The sequence below is a fragment of the Leptodactylus fuscus genome, chromosome 3, assembly GCF_031893055.1.
Source record: "Leptodactylus fuscus isolate aLepFus1 chromosome 3, aLepFus1.hap2, whole genome shotgun sequence".
Classification (NCBI taxonomy): Eukaryota; Metazoa; Chordata; class Amphibia; order Anura; family Leptodactylidae; genus Leptodactylus; species Leptodactylus fuscus.
Genome location: NC_134267.1, coordinates 170,015,401 through 170,036,160, shown reverse-complemented (window position 1 = coordinate 170,036,160; position 20,760 = coordinate 170,015,401). Strand labels below are relative to the sequence as shown.

The 20,760-nt window shown below is 42.2% G+C and overlaps 1 protein-coding gene across 1 annotated transcript in view; it reads left to right on the top strand.

The window, feature by feature from the left end:
* The window catches only part of RSRC1 (arginine and serine rich coiled-coil 1), a 226,392-nt gene that overhangs the window by 43,261 nt on the left and 162,371 nt on the right, over window positions 1-20,760 (top strand). The window contains exon 4 of the mRNA XM_075268757.1: window positions 2,750-2,914. Within this exon, the coding sequence (XP_075124858.1) occupies window positions 2,750-2,914 (165 nt within the window). The remainder of the gene's footprint in view (window positions 1-2,749; window positions 2,915-20,760) is intronic.

The following is a 20,760-nucleotide window of genomic DNA, read 5'->3' as shown; positions in this document are numbered from 1 at the left end:
TGGGGTTAATTCTGTGTGCAGGGGACACTATTGGGGTTAATACTGTGTGCAGGGGACACTATTGGGGTTAATACTGTGTGCAGGGGACACTATTGGGGTTAATACTGTGTGCAGGGGCCACTATTGGGGTTAATACTGTGTGCAGGGGCCACTATTGGGGTTAATTCTGTGTGCAGGGGCCACTATTGGGGTTATTACTGTGTGCAGGGGCCACTATTGGGGTTAATTCTGTGTGCAGGGGACACTATTGGGGTTAATACTGTGTGCAGGGGACACTATTGTGGTTAATACTGTGTGCAGGGGACACTATTGGGGTTAATACTGTATGCAGGGGACACTATTGGGGTTAATACTGTGTGCAGGGGACACTATTGGGGTTAATACTGTGTGTGCAGGGGCCACTATTGGGGTTAATTCTGTGTGCAGGGAACACTATTGGGGTTAATACTATGTGTGCAGGGGCCACTATTGGGGTTAATTCTGTGTGCAGGGGACACTATTGGGGTTAATACTGTGTGCAGGGGACACTATTGGGGTTAATACTGTGTGCAGGGGCCACTATTGGGGTTAATACTGTGTGCAGGGGCCACTATTGGGGTTAATTCTGTGTGCAGGGGCCACTATTGGGGTTATTACTGTGTGCAGGGGCCACTATTGGGGTTAATTCTGTGTGCAGGGGACACTATTGGGGTTAATACTGTGTGCAGGGGACACTATTGTGGTTAATACTGTGTGCAGGGGACACTATTGGGGTTAATACTGTATGCAGGGGACACTATTGGGGTTAATACTGTGTGCAGGGGCCACTATTGGGGTTAATACTGTGTGTGCAGGGGCCACTATTGGGGTTAATTCTGTGTGCAGGGAACACTATTGGGGTTAATACTATGTGTGCAGGGGCCACTATTGGGGTTAATTCTGTGTGCAGGGGACACTATTGGGGTTAATACTGTGTGCAGGGGACACTATTGGGGTTAATACTGTGTGCAGGGGACACTATTGGGGTTAATACTGTGTGCAGGGGCCACTATTGGGGTTAATACTGTGTGCAGGGGCCACTATTGGGGTTAATTCTGTGTGCAGGGGCCACTATTGGGGTTATTACTGTGTGCAGGGGCCACTATTGGGGTTAATTCTGTGTGCAGGGGACACTATTGGGGTTAATACTGTGTGCAGGGGACACTATTGTGGTTAATACTGTGTGCAGGGGACACTATTGGGGTTAATACTGTATGCAGGGGACACTATTGGGGTTAATACTGTGTGCAGGGGACACTATTGGGGTTAATACTGTGTGCAGGGGTCACTATGGGGGATAATACTGTGTGCAGGTGTCACTATGGGGGATAATACTGTGTGCAGGGGCCAGTAAGGGACATAATACTGTGTGCAGGGGCCAGTAAGGGACATAATACTGTGTGCAGGGCTTACTAAGGGACATAATAGAGTGCGGAGGAGGGGGTCGGTCGAGGTCTTCGGCGTCAGTTGGGATGGGGGGGGGCCCATGTCAAAAGTTCGCCACGGGGCCCCGCCATTCCTAGTTACGCCACTGCGCAGAACCTCTCCTTTATTGAGTGTGTCTCAATAATTGCCAATAATTTTCATTTGCACAACAGCATGTGAAATTGATTGTCAATCAGTGTTGCTTGGAGTTACATTGTGTTGCTTAAGTGTTCCCTTTATTTTTTTTAAAAAAAGTGTATATATTGTACAGCAGTAGCAGTCATGCTTTATAGCAGAGATTATATTGCTATGATTTGTCATCACTTCCCATCTTGGGGTCTCTGTCGGATGTACCCCACAAATTCTTAGACTGAAGGATCTGTTGCTCTAGTTCAATTGTGACTAGTTGTTTTTTGTTTGTTTTTTTAACAAACTGCATAAATAAATAAAAGCAAATATAAGAATCTTTATCTTTTCTCATCTGGTATCTTTCCTGCTCATTCATCCCTGCAAAACTGATTTTTCATCTGAAACATCTGCAAAATTCAAAAGCTCACAGTAGAAGGCTATGGAAGGGGAGAAGGGAAGAGTGATCAGGAACCCAATGAGAAGAGAGACAGAGGTATATTATAAACTGTAAATAAATAGGAAGCTTTCTGTCTTTTACCCTATTTGATTAAATCACATCAGTAAAGGATGGTACATCTTTATAACATCTATATGATCATGCTGCTGCAGTTTGTATGTGGGAGAGGGAGAGAGATGGAGCAGATTCTCCTTTACTTTCTGTGTGCTGTCTACATAAGTCTCCACCCAATAGCTTGTGATAAACTGAAACATACAGAGCAAGAGACTTTGCAGAGGATAAGCTGCTTAAAAATATACAATAGAAGTCATATAATAGCCAGAAATGTTATTACTTTTGTATACATACCTTACTGCTGTATGCAAAGTTTGTGTTAGTCACACTTTAAGATTAAAAGGGTTGTGTCATTATGAACTTTCCCTATTATAAAATCCAGTCAGATGCTAAACTCCTAAACATACCTTAGATTTTACGTGAACTTGTTCATTAACTGAATTACTGGATAATCAGGGTAGGGGGATAAGTTCTCTTTGGTCTCTGTAGAGGTAGCTGTGTATAGTTGGAAGATGCTAAGGAAAGTCAATCCCTACCAATCATGATTTCAGTTTTTATAATCCCTGTGTAAATAGTATACCTAAATTGTGAAATGGTGTTCTAGGGAAATAATGCCCATTTATGTCACTAAACTATGTATATAATATGTTAATATTGTGTTATTAGATCCAGATCAAGACATCGAAGGTCTCGAAGCCGTAGCAGTGAACGCTCCAGTCGAAGAAGATCTCGCAGCAAGTCTTATGATAAGGAGAGGGGAAAAGGCAGAGTGAAGGAGAAGACGAGAGAAAAAGAGAGAAGAAAAGAAAAAGGGTCAACTTCCAAAATTGGGTAGGTCTTTCATCTTAAGTTGATAGTTACTGCCATACGAACTAACTTATTGTGATCAAGCTTTCATAGGATAGCTAACTTATTTAGGGTCCATTTAACTTGGAAGTTTCTGATCATTACTGCTCATTTGCTAAGCTTATACTTAGCAATCATTGCTACTGTGTGGGGATGAACAAATTATTCTTCCACATAAACTTAGAAGCTTCCACAACAATGTAATGCGGACAAATAGAGATGAGCGAATAGTATTTGCAACTCTAGTTTCGAATACCTCATTCCATGGGAATGGATGAGAGCGGCTGGCACGCTGCAGGTGCCGGCGGCCGGTGCTTAACCCCTTCGCGATCGGCCACTTCCATGAATTCCTATGGGAGCAGAGGTATTCGAATACTATTCGCTCAACACTACTGACAAACACTGATTTTAGGTGTAGTATAAAAGCTGCAAACATTCCTCAAGCATGCAACTGTTTTTCATATGCTCACCGGCACCTTTAGAAAGGCCAGTTATTGGGAAGGACTGTTCCTAGGAATGGTGGTTGCAGTTATTTGTCATGATCATTTGTATATGTAATAACCCGTAACTTATTTGATGTTCATTTTTATGTTTTGAGGGTGTTGGCTGTTCTTTAACCCTGTTAGGGCTGATCAGTGATCATTGGCTGTAGATTAGGCTAGGTTCACCTCTGCATCAGAGAGACTCCACTGTAGATTGTAAGTCCTGCACGAAGAACTTTTCTCTCCTCCGTTTTCAATATAAAAACAGAGGAAACCCATGGACACTCCGCGGACCCCATTATAGTCTATAGGGTCCACGGGTAACCGCTGTTTTAGCAGATGGATTCTCTCCGTAATTTGGGTCTGATGGGGAACCTGAACGACGGAGAGCCCAGCTCAAGTGTGCACCTAGCCTTTGCTGTACCACTCATTGGGGCACCTCATTTATAGCTGGCCTACATTTCAGGGGTTATTTATCCTTTCAGAAAAGTTGTGAGAACAACGCAAAGATTGATAAAGGTGCATTTTTTATTTTTGTTTTTTACAAACAAAAAATATTTGTGGGAAAAATTTCCACATCTTAATGCCTTGTTTGCCAGAGAACTGTCGTACAAAGACTACTAAGTCTCCCCCATTGTAATTTCCATCTGCTACAGTACACAAAGTTGTATACTGCACATCTGATTGTTTTGATTTTACTTGATGTGTATAAACCAATGCCACAGTCACAATTTTGCCCAATGCCTTCTATAATCTGTGTACAAAGGTAGGAAATCAGAACTTGGGCCGCACTAGAGCAAGGTTTTTATGGTACAAAAGATTCAGGGTGTGATTTATCATGCCTTGTGTGCCAGGAAACTTGTATTCATACCATAAAAAACTGCTTTTTTTAAATGTACAAATGAGAATTCTGCAGAAATTGTGACGCTTTGAATTTTGCACCCTGCACACCACTTTTCCTCAAAGGGGACATGGTAGAGGTGGTGCTATTGGCCTTTCAGATTTCTGATGCCAGAAATCCAAGCCAATCCTGGCATAGATTTCTGCTTAGAATCACAGACCCCAGAGGATGCTCCTAATTGTGCTTGTACCTCATAATAAATTCGGTGCAAACTCCAGGGAAGCAGGTGTTATCTACAATGACATGGAAAATGTTGGTGTTGATAAATCAGCCCCTAAATGTTTATAAGCTTGTAGCAGCTAAATTGCAGTGATAACAGAAGACTATTTGATACTGGTGATGCATATTGAACCCTCATTGTCATCATGTAGAGGGTCCTGGCCAGTTGTGACAAATTAATTTTAATAATAAGGCTTCATTCAGACAAGTGAGGTGCAAAATGGTTGTGAAAAACATCCATTATTTACGGCTTTCCAGCGCCTGAGGGGCACCCATTTTGACAGATTCCCCATAGATTTCAGTGAAAACGGCCAAAAGTAGCCCCAACATTTTGTAACAGTCATGTGAATAGCCCCCGTTCACTGACATTGAATTTAATGCTGCCTTGTGACATCCATTAAAAAAAACCCAAACAGACACACGGCCATTAATCTCCTAGTCAATCAATAAGTCGTGTGAATATACCTTTAGACAGCATTTCTTTTTTTTTTTTTTCTGAAGTATATACCAGTTGAAACAAATCCCAGTATCTTGTAGAGGGGAATCTGCAGTTTCCAAATATTCTGTTGTTATTCGCCTTTGAATCCCCATTTTCATGTAAATCCCAGTTAGAATTTACTCTGTGGACTCCACCAGCAATCTGTGCATTTAGTTTTGTGCCTGATATGCTGTTTAGATTTTGTACTGTTAGGTAGTCAGTGTCAGGAAGGAGCAGGTACGGGGCAGTGATTCAGAGCGCCAGTCATAGGTGGACAGTGTCAAAGCTCGGAATATTTCCCATTCCTTGTCTTCTCCCTCCTTACAGTACAGAGGCTAAATAGCACATGAAGCATCAAAATTTTTTTTTACATCTTTTAATAGCTGCTCCACTGATTTTGCAAAAAGGAGATGGTAAAAGGTCCTTTAATAACCATATTAAAAGTAATGCACCCAATACTGAGGAATGATGCTCATAAAATTAGTATATATTTAAAAGCTAAAAACACACTACTGAAAAAGGACATAATGTACCAAAAATACATAACAAAAAATGGCCACACTTACCCAATACCAAATAAAACATGGCTGTTAAGGATGCAGACAGGCCCTATTGTAATATATGATAGAGTACAGGTGTAAAATACTAATAAGACATCCACTCACACGACTACAATCCATCTATCTTATATCTGTATCATTCGGTATTGGGTAAATAACATACTTCTGGACCCTCTCACCTGAGAGATAGGTAGGAAGTCTGCTAGACGTTTTGTTCATCTCTGCACAGCTACCAAAACTGGCATTGCCCTGCGCTGAAGTTTTGCCCTCAATAACTGGTTGCACTTGAGGAACTTGGCTCAAGCTGTCTTATTTCTAGTCTGTGATTGTTCTGAACCCACAGACCAATCAGACTGAACTCATGGGTAATGAAATTTGTGTGAGTTGACCATTTCATAAAGACCTTGGCAAAAAATGTTTTTGGAGAGAAGTCTTCAGTAGTTGATACCTTTATTAATGGCTAACTTAAAAAATGATGACATATTACGAGCTTTCGGGATATTAAAGCTATCCTTTCATCAGGCTAGTGAAGGGATAGCTTTAATATCCCGAAAGATCGCAATATGTCATCATTTTTTAAGTTAGCCATTAATAAAGGTATCAACTACTGAAGACTTCTCTACCTAAAAAAAAAAAGATATTTTTCCTTATAAAGACCTTGTGTGAGCCTTTCCGTTTCCTGGTGATGTCCCTTGGCTCTATTGTAGTCCATGTCCCTATTCTGGGACATACTGTGGGTTTCATGCTGTTGGGTCTTGTTTCTGCTCTCCTGCTTCCATTCCTTGCTCCATGTCTTGTTCTCTCGCTTTTGTTCTACGCTCCACATCTGGTGTTCTTGTACTCTACAACTCTGTTCTTCATGGTCTCGCTCCTTGTTCCAATTCTTGTCTTCATGCTTGCAGTCCCATCCCTGCTGCATGTCTCCTCTTATTTCTGACCTGTCATCACCAGTGCATCTGCATACCATCTGGTGACTATCCTGGAAAATCACAACCTGGGGATCTTTCTGTATCAAAGTCTACATCCTTTTGCACAGGCCAAGTCATTTTATAGATTTTACACCACAGGCTAGCCAACGCAATAGCCACTGCAGTTATGAGGATCTACAAGAAATGTAACAATGATGAGTAAAGGACGTGACATTCTTCAGATGACCCAGACACTATGGTTGTTAGAGAGCAGATGCTTTGATGGGTTCGCAAATCAGAATCAAGAAATCTACTTCAAAAATATGCATAAAGGGGATGCCAGGGTCATCAAATTGTTCTAGAACTTTACCCCTAATTTGTCAGAACAATATTGTAAATTTCTTTAAAAATAAACTTGCTGCTTGGCCAAATGTTTCTCCTGATTTCTCCATTCATTGTGTCCATTCAGTTAAGTCTTAGGAAGAGAGGATATAATTTGCTTTGTCTATGCTGATCATCCATCAGATAAATGATAATGCCGTTCTTCTGAGCTTTTTCCCCTTACGTACGGTGACAGGACTCCTGTCTTGTCAGTGATTGCTGATGATCACCGGCATCTCAGTCTTCAGCATACAAATCTGGCTAACCGCTCGGCATCTGAAGCCTCTGATGGAGTATACATATTTTATCTCAACAGCTTCCTCAGAAAATCCATGTGAGGTTCTTATCTTTTGGAGTGTATGAAGTTTGATTTACACCGGAGTGTGGAAGTTGTATCATGATAATGTGCATGTTATTCATTTTAAACATAGAGATATTAGCAATTCTATGTGATTGGTGAAGGCCATCTCTGAGCGTGGGTATAAAATAGCATAATTTTATCAAATAGAGCTGAGACCACCTCCATTTTAGGAGAGACTATGACTACAAATCTCTTCCTCATGATAGCATTAGTTATTATGACTGCTACTTGAATAAACTCTTCTTGTATAAATTTATGGGAAGTTCTACCTAGGCCCTATAGAATTATTTAAATCATAGCTCTTTACTGTTCATCTGTTTCCTCTTATTACATTATTACGGCCTGGCTGCATCACTACTGTCTCCTGAGTTATTATATTACACTCAACTTTGTCCATTTTGGTCGAGTAAACCTTATCAAGCATCAGGACTCCATTGGTGTCGTCTAGCGGTGAGCATTAATCTGAATACAATTTTCTTTAACAGGTACTTGCATAGGGGTGGCATCTATTCTGAAAATGGCTTGTTAGAAACAGTTGCATTGAAATAGCTCTGCTTTGCTTGTTGCACTTTAAAGTAACTGTTTTTCTTCTGCTTTTTATATAAAACCAAACAAAATTGAAGTATCAAGTTGTTATCATAGTAGTCCCCTTATAGCTATGCATGTACGTATTTTTCTATCTGCCTTATTTGTTCATTGGAATCAATTAAAAGGGAAACATTTCACTAATCATGATAGGAAACTAATTTGGTGACTTAAAACTGGCGTATATTATGGCCACATATCTCAGCCCGACTTCAATTCTTATAACCTACATAATACTTAAAGGGGCTTTCCTATCCCAAATGCATTTTTGTTATACAGGATAGGTCATCAGTAGCTGATCTGCAGGGATCCAACATGGATCCGTTGATCCAGCAGACTGTGGGCACCAGAAGCGACAGCAGTGGCAATCCAGTGAGTAGGTCATCAGTAGAAAAATACATTTAGGCCAGGAAACCCATCAGCAAAATGTGTCACTTCTATCAGCCAGTAACAAATATGAGCCCTGGCTCTTTCCAACTCAGTCCATAAAACACAATATACCATATATGACTTTTTCATATAGGTCCCTTCACTGGGGTCTATCTCTCTCAAGAATCCAGATCAGGAACCCGATCTCATTGCTGCGAATGGAGACGTGGCTACACATGTATGGTTCTATCCATTGTGGGAGTTTCTGATTTTCCCATTAAAGAGGATCTTTCACCATATCCGGGCACAGGCAGTGTTATATACTGCCGGAAAGCTGACAGTGCGCTGAATTCAGCGCACTGTCGGCTTTCCCGTCTGTGCCCGGTGTGAAGAGCTTACGGTCCGGTACCGTAGCTCTTCTATGGTCAGAAGGGCATTTCTGACCATTAGCCAGAGACGTCCTTCTGCCTCGCTGCGCCTATCGCGCTGTGCTGTGGAGCGGGGAGGAACGCCCCCTCCCCTCCCTGATAATGCTCGTCTATGGACGAGCTGTGTGAGCAGAGGGAGGAGGCGTTCCTCCCCGCTCCACAGCACAGCGCGATAGGCGCCGCGAGGCAGAAGGACGTCTCTGGCTAATGGTCAGAAACGCCCTTCTGACCATAGAAGAGCTACGGTACCGGACCGTAAGCTCTTCACACCGGGCACAGATCGGGAAAGCCGACAGTGCGCTGAATTCAGCGCACTGTCAGCTTTCCGGCAGTATATAACACTGCATGTGCCCAGATATGGTGAAAGGTCCTCTTTAAGTATGTTTAAGTTAAGTGTGCAGGATACTAAATCTCCAAATGTGGCTTTATTGAAAATGTATTGCACCGTAACCCCTTAGAGGAGCCACTTTATTCTGCCTCTGAATTGCATTTGGGGGGGTACTTGTTTGTTTTCTTCCCCATGGTGAGACTCCTCCATCCATTCTTCCACTTTTGGTGGGTGGTCTGGCTCTTTGAGGACAGCTTGGAAGGAGAATCACTTGTGGGAGCAGTGGATAACTTTTGAGTGTAGCCAGCTTGAAAGTACATTGGGCAGCAGTGTTCGGGAGTATTTAAAATACAAGTAATTAAAATAGTATTTAAAATACTTGTCAGGTATTTGTATTTTGTAATTAAAATACTTTTTTTATTCAATATTTCGTATTTGTAATTAAAATACTTTTAGGAAGTATTTTACGTATTTTAATTACTGTCTAATTCAAAACAAATGTAATTTAAATAACCCGCCTCACCGGACTTAAAAAAAAATACAAAACAACAGCGCGAGTCGCATCATCACTCTCGTTTCTCGTATCTCGTGCGAGGTGCGACAAGAGGAGGGAAAATTCCAGCGCGTTCCAGAAACGCAAGTCCGCCTTGCAGTGAAGTGTGATTTATTTTTAGTTTTTAATCATCCCGATCGCGTAATCCATTCCGTAAAATTACTTAAAAAATGGAGGAAAATCGTAATACCAGTGAAGGGGACGCAACCGACAATGATTCAGATCTCGAAGACCCGCATCACCCTGCAATTTTGGATGGAACTTTTTTCAAAACTAGCCCATTTATGGTCGAGTAACCGGAAAAACTACTTCGGCGTCACTGCTCATTGGATCTCCAATGATTTGGAATGAAAATCAATCGCCATTTCCTGCAAAAGGCTCGTCGGGGCACATTCTTACAAAGAAGTTGCTGCAGCTTTATACCACACGCATGAGAAGTTTGGTTTAAGCGTCGATAAAATTTCGTACACCATCACTGACAACGGTAGCAATTTTGTTAAGGCGTTCAACGAATTTGGTGAAGAAAATACATTGGGTTCTTATTTCTGTGCCTCTGAAGACGTTATTTGGAAGATGAAGATAGTGGCCGTGTCAAGGATGATGACTTACAAAGGCTGGACATTAACAAAATTCTTCAGCATGAAGAAACGGACAATGACGGCACCCTGGATGAAGGTGACTTAGGTGACGCCATTATCCTGCCTCAGCACTTAAGGTGCCAGAGCCACACCTTGAACTTGCTTGCCACAACCGACATCAAGAACGCTTTTACAAGCACTACAGGATCGGGTCAGTACAAGAAACTGTACTGGAGGGGGCCACACGGTGGCTCAGTGGTTAGCACTGCAGCCTGGCAGCACAGGAGTCCTGGTGTTCAAATCCCGCCAAGGGCAAAAAACCATCTGCAAGGAGTTTGTATGTTCTCCCCGTGTTTGCATGGATTTCAAACCCATATTCCAAAGACATACTGATAGGGAAAAAATGTACATTGTGAGCTCTATGTGGGGCTCACTATCTACATTAAAAAAACAAACAAAACTGTACCGGGCCACATCCATTTAGCCTATGTTCAATTGTTCCATTTTTTGTTTTTATTAACTTTTTTGTTTACATTTTTCAAGTATTTTAGTATTTTTAAAATACTTTTGAAGTAGTATTTAGTATTTCTATTTAAAATACTTCAGTCATAAGTATTTTGTATTTAAAATACTTTCCCAAAGTATTTTCCCAAACACTGTTGGGCAGCTTAAAAAAGGAAGCTTCCTCTAGCCAGAAAGACGCCATCTTGTTCTGCAAATCAGACAGCCTAGGACACGTGGTTAAAAGCAGTTCATCCCCCACAATAGCATTTGGGAGTGTCTTTGACACCATGCCCTGTGTTCTTGGACTTTGGGCCTAACTACAATTTCTATTTTAAACTCATCATCTGGCACTGAATTGTATTACTTGTTAATCCATCATCTACCTCACCAGTGGACAGGTTTCAGTGATCTGCAGGGGTTGCTATTTGGGTAACAGCTTAGGCGGAAACTGTTGTGGGACACAACAATGTATTGGCCCTTCCTCCTTCCCCTTGCAGCATCCCAGCCTGACAGACTGGTGTTCTCCTCCATTAACTCCAAAGGCCCTTCTTCCTTCTGCACCTCTAGGACTACTCCCTCTGCACCTACCGTACATCCTCTTTATGACACTTAGGGAGCGTTCACACTACCGTTGTTGTCCGATAGCTAGTGTCCGCTGCTAATGTCTGTTCAAAATCTTGCACGGACATTAGCAGCGGACACTAGCTGTGTCCGTGACATTTTGCATTGATTTACATGGACATTAGGTGCGTTCTTTTACAGTCCGTGCCTGTCCTTAACTGTCTGTTCCCAAAGATGTCCGACTTTTCAAGCGGACAGAAAAACCCGACATGTAGGTTTTTGCTGTCTGCTTTAAAAGTCGGACATCTTTGGGAACGGACACTTAAGGACACCTACAGACTGTAAAAGAACGCACCCGATGTCCATTTAAATCAATGCAAACTGTCACGGACACAGCTAATGTCCGCTGCTAATGTTCGCACAAGATTTTGAACGGACATTAGCAGCGGACACTAGCAGTTAGAGCATGCATTCCTGCCCTCTGGAAGTCACCAATTCCACTTTCTCTCCTGTATTGGATCTGTGGAATGGAGACTCCCCCCCCCCCTTTTTCCCTCCCTCTTCTTTGTTGTTATGTCCCCCCTTCTCTTTTTTTTTTTCCCCCTTTCTACTGTGCTTCATTGTAACTATTATTATTTGTTTGAGATGTTCATTTTTTGGCCCTTGCTGTTTGGGGCATGCTTTTCTGTTTTTGTATTTTATGCTTATTTGTTTTAATTGTTGTAGATAAAGAATTTATAAAAAAAAAAAAAAAAAAAAAAAAAAGGTGTTGGCTGCAGAAAAAGTGTGGTTCTGACTGCTGTGGAGCAGCCATATTACCACCATCCCAACGCTGGCTACTAGCCTCCAGTTACATAAGTGCTCAGCTGTTTTCAGAACTCCTGTGGATATGCCATGTACTGTATGTCTGTGTTGGGAAAACCTCTCTAGGCTAATGTCTTATGTTGCGTAAACATAGTGTTTTTGGCAGTTGCAGCAGAAAAAAAACAATGCAATTTGTAGTACAAGCAAAGTGAATGAGAGATTATTTAACCTCATACATACATTGCGGGGAAAAAATCTGCAGAAAAGCTGCATTTTCAAAAATTTGTTTAAATTGAAACCTGTGGTATACTGGCTGCTAGCATGGGCTCTTGAGCATGAGTAGGCCCCCTCATCCCCTGCATACTTGGTAGATTGGGGTAGTTTAGTGGTTAGCAGCACTGTTTCCTTCCAGTGCTGGTGCCTGGATTTTAATCCAAACTCTGTATGACATCTGTATGCCCCCCCCCCCCCCCCCCGACTCCCCCTGTGTTTGCATAGGTTTCATCAGGGTACTTTGCTTTCCTCCCACATGACAAAAATATACTGATGGGCAAACTGGCTTCCTGTAAAGCAACTCATCCTTGTGAATGTTGGGGATGGGCACATGTATGTCAGCCACTAACTCCCTTACTCCACAGTGCTCTCTTGGGTGAGAATAGCACATTACAAATGTTTGGGGGGCCATAGTTCAAGACAAAGACTAGTCAGCATTCTCCTGAGAGGGCTTACAGTACAGGAACTGTCTCAGGCAAGGTCTAGTACTGAAACAAGATTAATGTCAATGCAGTTTTAGGAACTGGCAAATAGGTGTCCAGTAATATTTGTATGTACAGTATTTCTACAGTGTGCCCTCAGGATCAAATTTAATTTTCCCTCTTTAATTTTAAAACACTGCTGAGATTTATTGTGGGATCTGTCCCCATGTTGGCCTCTTACTTGGTGTATGTATAGTGACTACTGGGCATTGTCTTTCACTGACTAGTCTACAATATAATAAGATACACTGAGTGGCCAAAAGTCATGGCAAGGTATTGGATGTGCCGTTAATAGTGGGTCGTCCCTCTGCGAGGCCTGATAACTGTAGCAAGATGGCGAGGCATGGACTCCACGAGGTGTTGGAAGAGTTCTGGGGGGGTATTGATCCACGCAGTCTGCACTGCAGCTCACAATTGGTCCTGTGTACTTGGCGCTTGGTCCATGGAGCGGACACTGGCATCCACAGCATCCCAGCCTGGAGTTGAGGTTGGGCGAGCGGACAGGCCAGTTGAGAGTCGTTATGTCACTGGTGTGTTCATTAAGCCAGCCCCATGCCACCGAGTGATGACATGTTGCATTGTCCTGTTGGTACACAGCATCCCCATCAGGGAACTCCAATACCAGAAAGTGCAGATGATTTGCCATAAGTTGCACGGATCGAGCACCGGTCATTGCCCCTGCACCCAGACAATGGGCCCCAGACCATGACGGAGCCGCCTTCCACCTAGACATGTCCCTGTTGGTATGCAGGATCCATGGCTTCATGGATCATACGCCACACTCTCACATGCCCATCGGCTCTTTACAACTGGAACCATTATTCATCAGGCCATGCCACATGCCGCCACTGTTCCATGCTCCAATGACTATGGTCATGGGTCCATGCCAGTCTTTGAGCTCTGTGTTGCGGCATCAGCAAAGGGACATGGGTCGGACATTCTTGCAGACAGTCCTGGTTGAAATGGGGTCCTGGTGCCCCACATTCAAATCGGCAGCGATTTGACCCACATTAGACCGTCAAGAGCCCCCTACAACTCTGCGGAGGTGTCGTGGCATCCGTTCATGAACACTCGTGGTCGACCAGTGCGCCAGTTTATGCGGCTGCCAATGTTGTCTCTGCGATTTTGCAGGTCCACCCGAGACACTGTTGACCTCGGAAACCCAAATTCCTGTGTAATCTCAAAAATGCTATGCCCTGTGCGCCTTGCACTGATTATTATCCCACGTTCAAAGTCACTTAACTTGTGACGTGCTACCATGTTCACAAGACACCTGTCTGCATCAGACTGCTCAGATATCCTGGCGACACTAGCGCCATAGGCCGCATCACGTCACAATGTTTGAGTGTCATATCCAACTCAACTGGCACTGGGACACGTCTTCCCGTGACTTTTGGCCCCTAAGTGTATAAACTATTTCTGACTCCTTAACCCCCAGATCCATTGATGTTGCTTGTATCTCAGAGGCAGGCACCAGGACAACTGAAGGAACTGTGGACCAAACATGAAAAGTTATCACTGTTTACACTGGAGGCATCCTTGCCTAAAGTTTCAGTTACTTATTTCTTGTCCATTTGGAGATCCATGGGGATCTTGCAAGCTGTGAAGGTCCACTTGGGAGCCTACCCTTTTTGGTACAGTTTCCCGTGTGGTTTCAGGTACACTTTTTGGTCACCCATAATCTACTGTAACTTTCGATAACCTATAGTTCTCATAAGAGTTCCTTATTGTACATTGCGTAGACGAAGAATCAGCTAATGCATTGCCATCTTAATAACTATGGCTCCATTGGTACGAGCTGGGAATCCCTGCCTTGTAGCTCTAGGACTATAAGTAGGTGTACTTTGCTCACCACTTTTATTTTTTTGCAGCATCTGATGCTATCACTTGGGGATCCTGGCAAGGGAGACACTTCTGTATCTCCTCTGTGACAACATATTTTCACAAACAAACTAAGGTTTCTGGACTTTTCTAGTCTGACAGCAGACGCTAGCTTTTTATTTGGAGCTTGTCATATTTTTTTTCCCTCTTACATCCTCTTTATGCAGCAGGAAGTCATTTATGCTAATTCCCTGCTATTTGCATATAGGTTATAGAGTTCTGTGGAGCAAAGCATTCTCAGAACTCCTTTTAAGTGTCTGCTTAGATCAAAGCAGGTCTGTGTGATAGCTGTTGTCTGACACCAAGCTGAGCGGTGTTGTTTTCATTAAACATTTATCATACTTCCAATGCGACAGCAGGCAACTTTGTGCTTGGGTAACATGTTTTCATGCAAAATTTATTGAAAAAGACGAGACCTTGTAAAAAGATCTTGTTGCCTTTCACCAGTGGCGAAGGGTAAATGTTTGATTGGTGGGAAGGAAGTATATATATTTACGGTACCCTCGCTGTTTGCACACCCGGCATCAAACACGGCGATGGAATGGTTTTGTTAAACATTACAAGAGTGTGATATGTTATGCAGATATTCCTTCATTAATGTTTTTAGCCACCCTTTATGTCAAATGTTGCCATAATACATCATTTACTGCCATCTTTGAGCAAATGCAGGGATTATGCTACACTGGAGAACTCAGGAGAAATGGATCCAGCGTACCATAATTGATTTTATTTTATTTTTCATTTTGGAAAGGCTCAGCAGTTTGTCAGCGATCCACAGCTTTTTATAGATACCTTTTAAATTAGTTCATGATAAAGAGGACCTGTCACCTCCCCTGACTTGTCTGTTTTAGGCGCCACTTACAGGACATTTTGATCATCTGTTTAACAGGTCCATTTTAAAGATTTAGAAATGGATGCAAAAAATGGACTCTAATGGATGCAAAAAAATGGACTGTAAAAATGGATGAAAACAGATTTTGGCCTTCCCATGGAGTAAGTGGTAAATAAAATCTGATCTATTTCTTTTTTTTTTTTTTTTTTTTTTGAAGGATGCAAAAGTGTCCCACTTTTCAGTCCTCGGAAAAAAAAATATATATTTTTTTACATTTTTTTTTTTTACATTGTTTTCTTCAATTTTAACGGACAATCCATGCATCCATTTTTATAAATTTTTAGCATCTGTGTTTTTTATTCTGTTATCAGGATAGTTGAAATATGTGCAGGGTCTTGCTGGGCAGTCTGTTCTATGGCTGTATAAGCCTTTTATAAGTGCTGTATAAGTTTTTCTTTGCTGCTAATAATCAAATTATGGCTGAAACATAGTTTACATTTCTGTCTGAGATTGTGGGCGTGTACAATAACAAGCAGTCTGCCCCCTCCCCTATCCATTACTGAGGAATAATCTGCCCTTCTGCCCGGAGCAACTATACAATTGCAAACAAATCACTTAGAAAAGCCTAAGAGGCCCGAATATAGGAGATGCTGCTACGCTAGACTCTAAATACAGAGCAACTACATGCAACCAAGCAGTTAAAACCCAAGAAAAAAAAAAATTGTCTGGAGACGCACTGGAGAGCGATCTGCTGCCTGCAACATCCTTCAGTATAACCAGTTTGGCAGTGGGTCAGTAATGGTGTAGGGTGGCATTCCTCCATGTGCTTGCTTGACTGCCATTAGTTACCAAGATGAGATCCTCAGACCCCTTGTGAGACTATATACTGGTGCGGTCGGCCCTGGGTTCCTCCTAATGCAGGACAATGCCAGACCTTATGTGGCTGGAGCGTGTCAGCAGTTCCTGCAAGATGAAGACATTGAAGCTATGGACTGGCCCTCCTGTTCCCCAGACCTGAATCTGATTGAGCACATTTAGGACATCATGTCTCGTGCCATCCACCAACGTCACGTTGCACCACAGGCAGTCCAGGAGTTGGCAGATGCTTTAGTTCAGGTCTGGGAGGAGATCCCTCAGGAGACCTTCCGCAGGCTCATCAGGAGCATGCCCAGGCATTATAGGGAGGTCATACAGGCACGTGGAGACCACACACTACGGAGCCTCATTTTGACATGTTATAAGGACATTACATCAAACTTGGATCAGCCTGTTGTGTGTTTTTCCACTTTAATTTTGGGGGTGACTCCAAATCCAGGCCTCCATTGCTTAATACATTTGATTTCCATTGATGATTTTTGTGTAATTTTGTTGTCATCACACTCAACTTTGTATTCAGTATTCAATGAGAATATTTCATTCATTCAGATCTAGGATGTGTTATTTGAGTGTTCCCTTTGTTTTTTTGAGCAGTGTACTTTATTAGCACATTTTGGATCCTGTCTGTGAAATCCTCCATTTTTTCACTTTCCCTTACTTCTATATTAAGAACTGTTTCTGCCTCTCATTGAATGTTACTGTGTATGGAGTAGGAGTGTGTGGAGTACAGGGTTGAGAAAATGAGGGGAGGGTCTCGTCAAACAGGTATATCTAGGGTATGGTGCTGAACTTTCACTCCAGCTCATTATTTTTGGAACCAGTGGGGGTACCCCATTGATATGCCATCACTTATTGGAACTGTCCCTTTAAGGGCTTTTTTTTTACTTAGTTATTCAGTAAGTGCGGTATTTTTTTAGTACAGTATTCTAAGTCTCCACTTGCTGTCATTCATTCTGCTTACTGCCAGTGGATCCCTCTATAGATACCGGTCTCTGATGGATCCATGATAAAGGATGCCTTGTCAATGCATCACAACTGTGACAAAATGGACTGTTTGCCCGTTTTTTTTATGTCTGTACATAGGCTTTTGATTTTTTTTTAATTATATTTTATAAAGCCAAACACGTGCATAGACTTAGAAAACATAGCCGATTTCAGCTCAATTCGATCTTGTGGTTGTTTCTTTTTTCCATCTAGTCCTTTTATTGCACTTCACTCGGGTCCAGTTATGGCTCAAAAATCTAATGCTAAATTCATATTGAACCAAGACGTTGAGTTTAATCTAAAACTTGAAGGGTGTAAAATAATTGAAGACTTTGTGATATGCGGAGCATATCGCTTTGAATTGCTAGGCATCTGTTAGCGTGTACAACTTTTGTTTTATAATTAAAGATATGATTAATATACAGAAGCTCATTTATTAACATTGGATACCCATGGGTACAGCCGGGCTGCATGGATACACATCTGAAATCTGAGCATGGTCATGGCATAGTGCATAGAGGTCTGTGTTATTATTCCATCTCTGTGCTTTGAAATGTTCTCTATGATCTGCTTCAATTACACCAAGTTAACAGGAAAAAAATTAAATTTTAATAATTTTTGTTAATTTTCTTTATATTTATATACATCCTCAATTTGCTTATGCAGAGGTGATTTTTCACATAATTGTACAAATAATTTGTGTAGAGCAATGGCCAAAGCAAAATAACTTATTACATTTTTGACTATTTAAAAACCTATAATTTATCATAAAAATGCATATGACGCTGGATTCACACCAGTGCCTGAACTCTGTTTTGAGGTTTCCATCTTCTGCATGCAGAGGACGGAAACCTGTCATGCCGAGTCCGGCCGTGAGCGCCGGTGAGCATTTTATGTTCTCTGCGGCAAAACCATTTTTTTTAACCGGACACAGAGTACTACATGTCCGACTCTGTGTCCGGTTTGAAAAAAACGGTTTCGCCGTGGAGCGCATAAAACGCTCACCGGCGCACACGGTCAGAGACTTTTCAAGCCCATTCAAATAAAAGGGATTGAAACATGCCTGCAGGTTTCCGTCTCCTGCCCTGTTTTGGGCAGGAAACGGAAACCTGCAGAACGGAGTAAGGGCGCAGATGTGAACGAACCCTAATTTATTATAATGGGCATACTAGTGTACTGATACAATTTGTCCTCTTTTCCTAAGATGGTGAATGTGCCATTTTTAAATACAGAACAGCAAGGTCCTGAGAATCATATATGTATTTGTTAGGTATTCTGCAGCATCAGTATTATGTTAAATTAATATTTAGTATTATATCAGGTAGTGCTGGCTATTATCTAACTGTACTTTACAAATGGCATTTTTGGTACACAGTCCTTTTTTATGATTTTTTGACACACACAGTATGGGACACTTTTTTTTTTTTTATAACATAATTTACAAAAGTTTCAAAATTTTATATTTTAATATTTCTAAGATGTTTCAGACCCAGTTTGTAGTCTAAATTTTATAGTACACTAGCAGGAGGGCCCGATTTTGCACGGGTATATTTTATTTTTTGTTTGTGCAGTGGCGCCATAAGAATTGCCCAGTTTTGCACTGGTTTATTTTGTATGTTGTTTGTGTTTGTGTCCATTAGCGTCATGTGATCATATGTATCTCAGTTTGGATATCAGTGAAAAACCTGCGATCGGTTGTTATAGATACCTGGAGTAAAGCTGTGTGAATATAACCTTGTGTAACAGTGTCATTCATCCACAGCGCCCTGCCCCCTTAAAGCTGACTGACAGCAGTGAAGAAAAAAGTCTGATACTGTGGCTGAGCTATGTATCTAATCCTCCGGCGTGTGGTACTGTGTGCTGAGTCGCATATCTAATCCTCCAGTGTGTGATACTTAACGCTGAGCCACGTATCTAATCCTCCGGCAGTTATTTATCCTTAAAATAAATCTAAATCTAACAATCTTGCAATAACGACTCTTACTCTTAAGCCTAATCTGTCATTTCCTGTTTCAAGGAGATGAACTGGTCTGGAGCAGAACCTATTGACTCCTATTATAGAGTTTTCTAGGCATGTTCTGTGACCAGTGCAGAGGCTGTAGAAAAGGTAATAGATAAGCTGTGATGTCATCTATTGTGACTGATATACATGATAGCTTTGATTATCAGTGTGTTGGTAAGTGAGGTGACTGCTGCAAAGAGATCTCCTACAGAAAACTGGAAGTATGAGCATGCTATTTGATTTAGTGGCCAGAGTCAGAACTGAAGGATTTTTACTGTTCAAAAGTTTGGGGTCACCCAGACAATTTTGTGTTTTCCATGAAAACTCACACTTTTGTTTATCAAATGAGTTGCAAAATGAATAGAAAATATAAAGACATTGACAAGGTTAGAAATAATGATTTTTATTGGAAATAATAATTTTCTCCTTCATACTTTGCTTTCGTCACAGGATGCTCCATTTGCAGCAATTACAGCATTGCAGACCTTTGGCATTCTAGCTGTTAAAGAGGACCTTTCACCATATCCGGGCACATGCAGTGTTATATACTGCCGGAAAGCTGACAGTGCGCTGAATTCAGCGCACTGTCGGCTTTCCCGATCTGTGCCCGGTGTGAAGAGCTTACGGTCCGGTACCGTAGCTATTCTATGGTCAGAAGGGCGTTTCTGACCATTAGCCAGAGACGTCCTTCTGCCTCGCGGCGCCTATCGCGCTGTGCTGTGTGAGCCGGGAGGAACGCCCCCTCCCTCTGCTCACACAGCTCGTCCATAGACGAGCATTATCAGGAGAGGGAGGGGGCGTTCCTCCCCGTTCCACAGTACAGCACGATAGGCGCCGCGAGGCAGAAGGACATCTCTGGCTAATGGTCAGAAACGCCCTTCTGACCATAGAAGAGCTACGGTACCGGACCGTAAGCTCTTCACACCGGGCACAGATCGGGAAAGCCGACAGTGCGCTGAATTCAGCGCACTGTCAGCTTTCCGGCAGTATATAACACTGCATGTGCCCAGATATGGTGAAAGGTCCTCTTCAACTTTCTGAGGTATTCTGGAGAAATTTCTCCCCTTGCTTCCAGAAGCCCCTTCCACAAGTTGGATTGGCTTGATTGGCACTTTTTGCGTACCATATGGTCTAGCTGCTCCCACAACAGCTCAATGGGCTTGAGATCTGGTGACTGCACTGGCCACTCCATTACTGATAGAATACCAGCTGCCTGCTTCTTCCCTAAATAGTTCTTGCATAATTTGGAGGTGGCTTTGGGTCATTGTCCTGTTGTAGGATGAAATTGGCTCCAATCAAGCGCTGTCCACACAGTATGGCATGACATTGCAAAATGGAGTGATAGCCTTCCTTATTCAAAATCCCTTTTACCTTGTACAAATCTCCCACTTTACCAGCACCAAATCAACCCCAGACCATCACATTACCTCCACCATGCTGGACAGATGGCGTCAGTCACTCTTCCAGGATCTTTTCAGTTCAAACACCTTAGACTTTGATT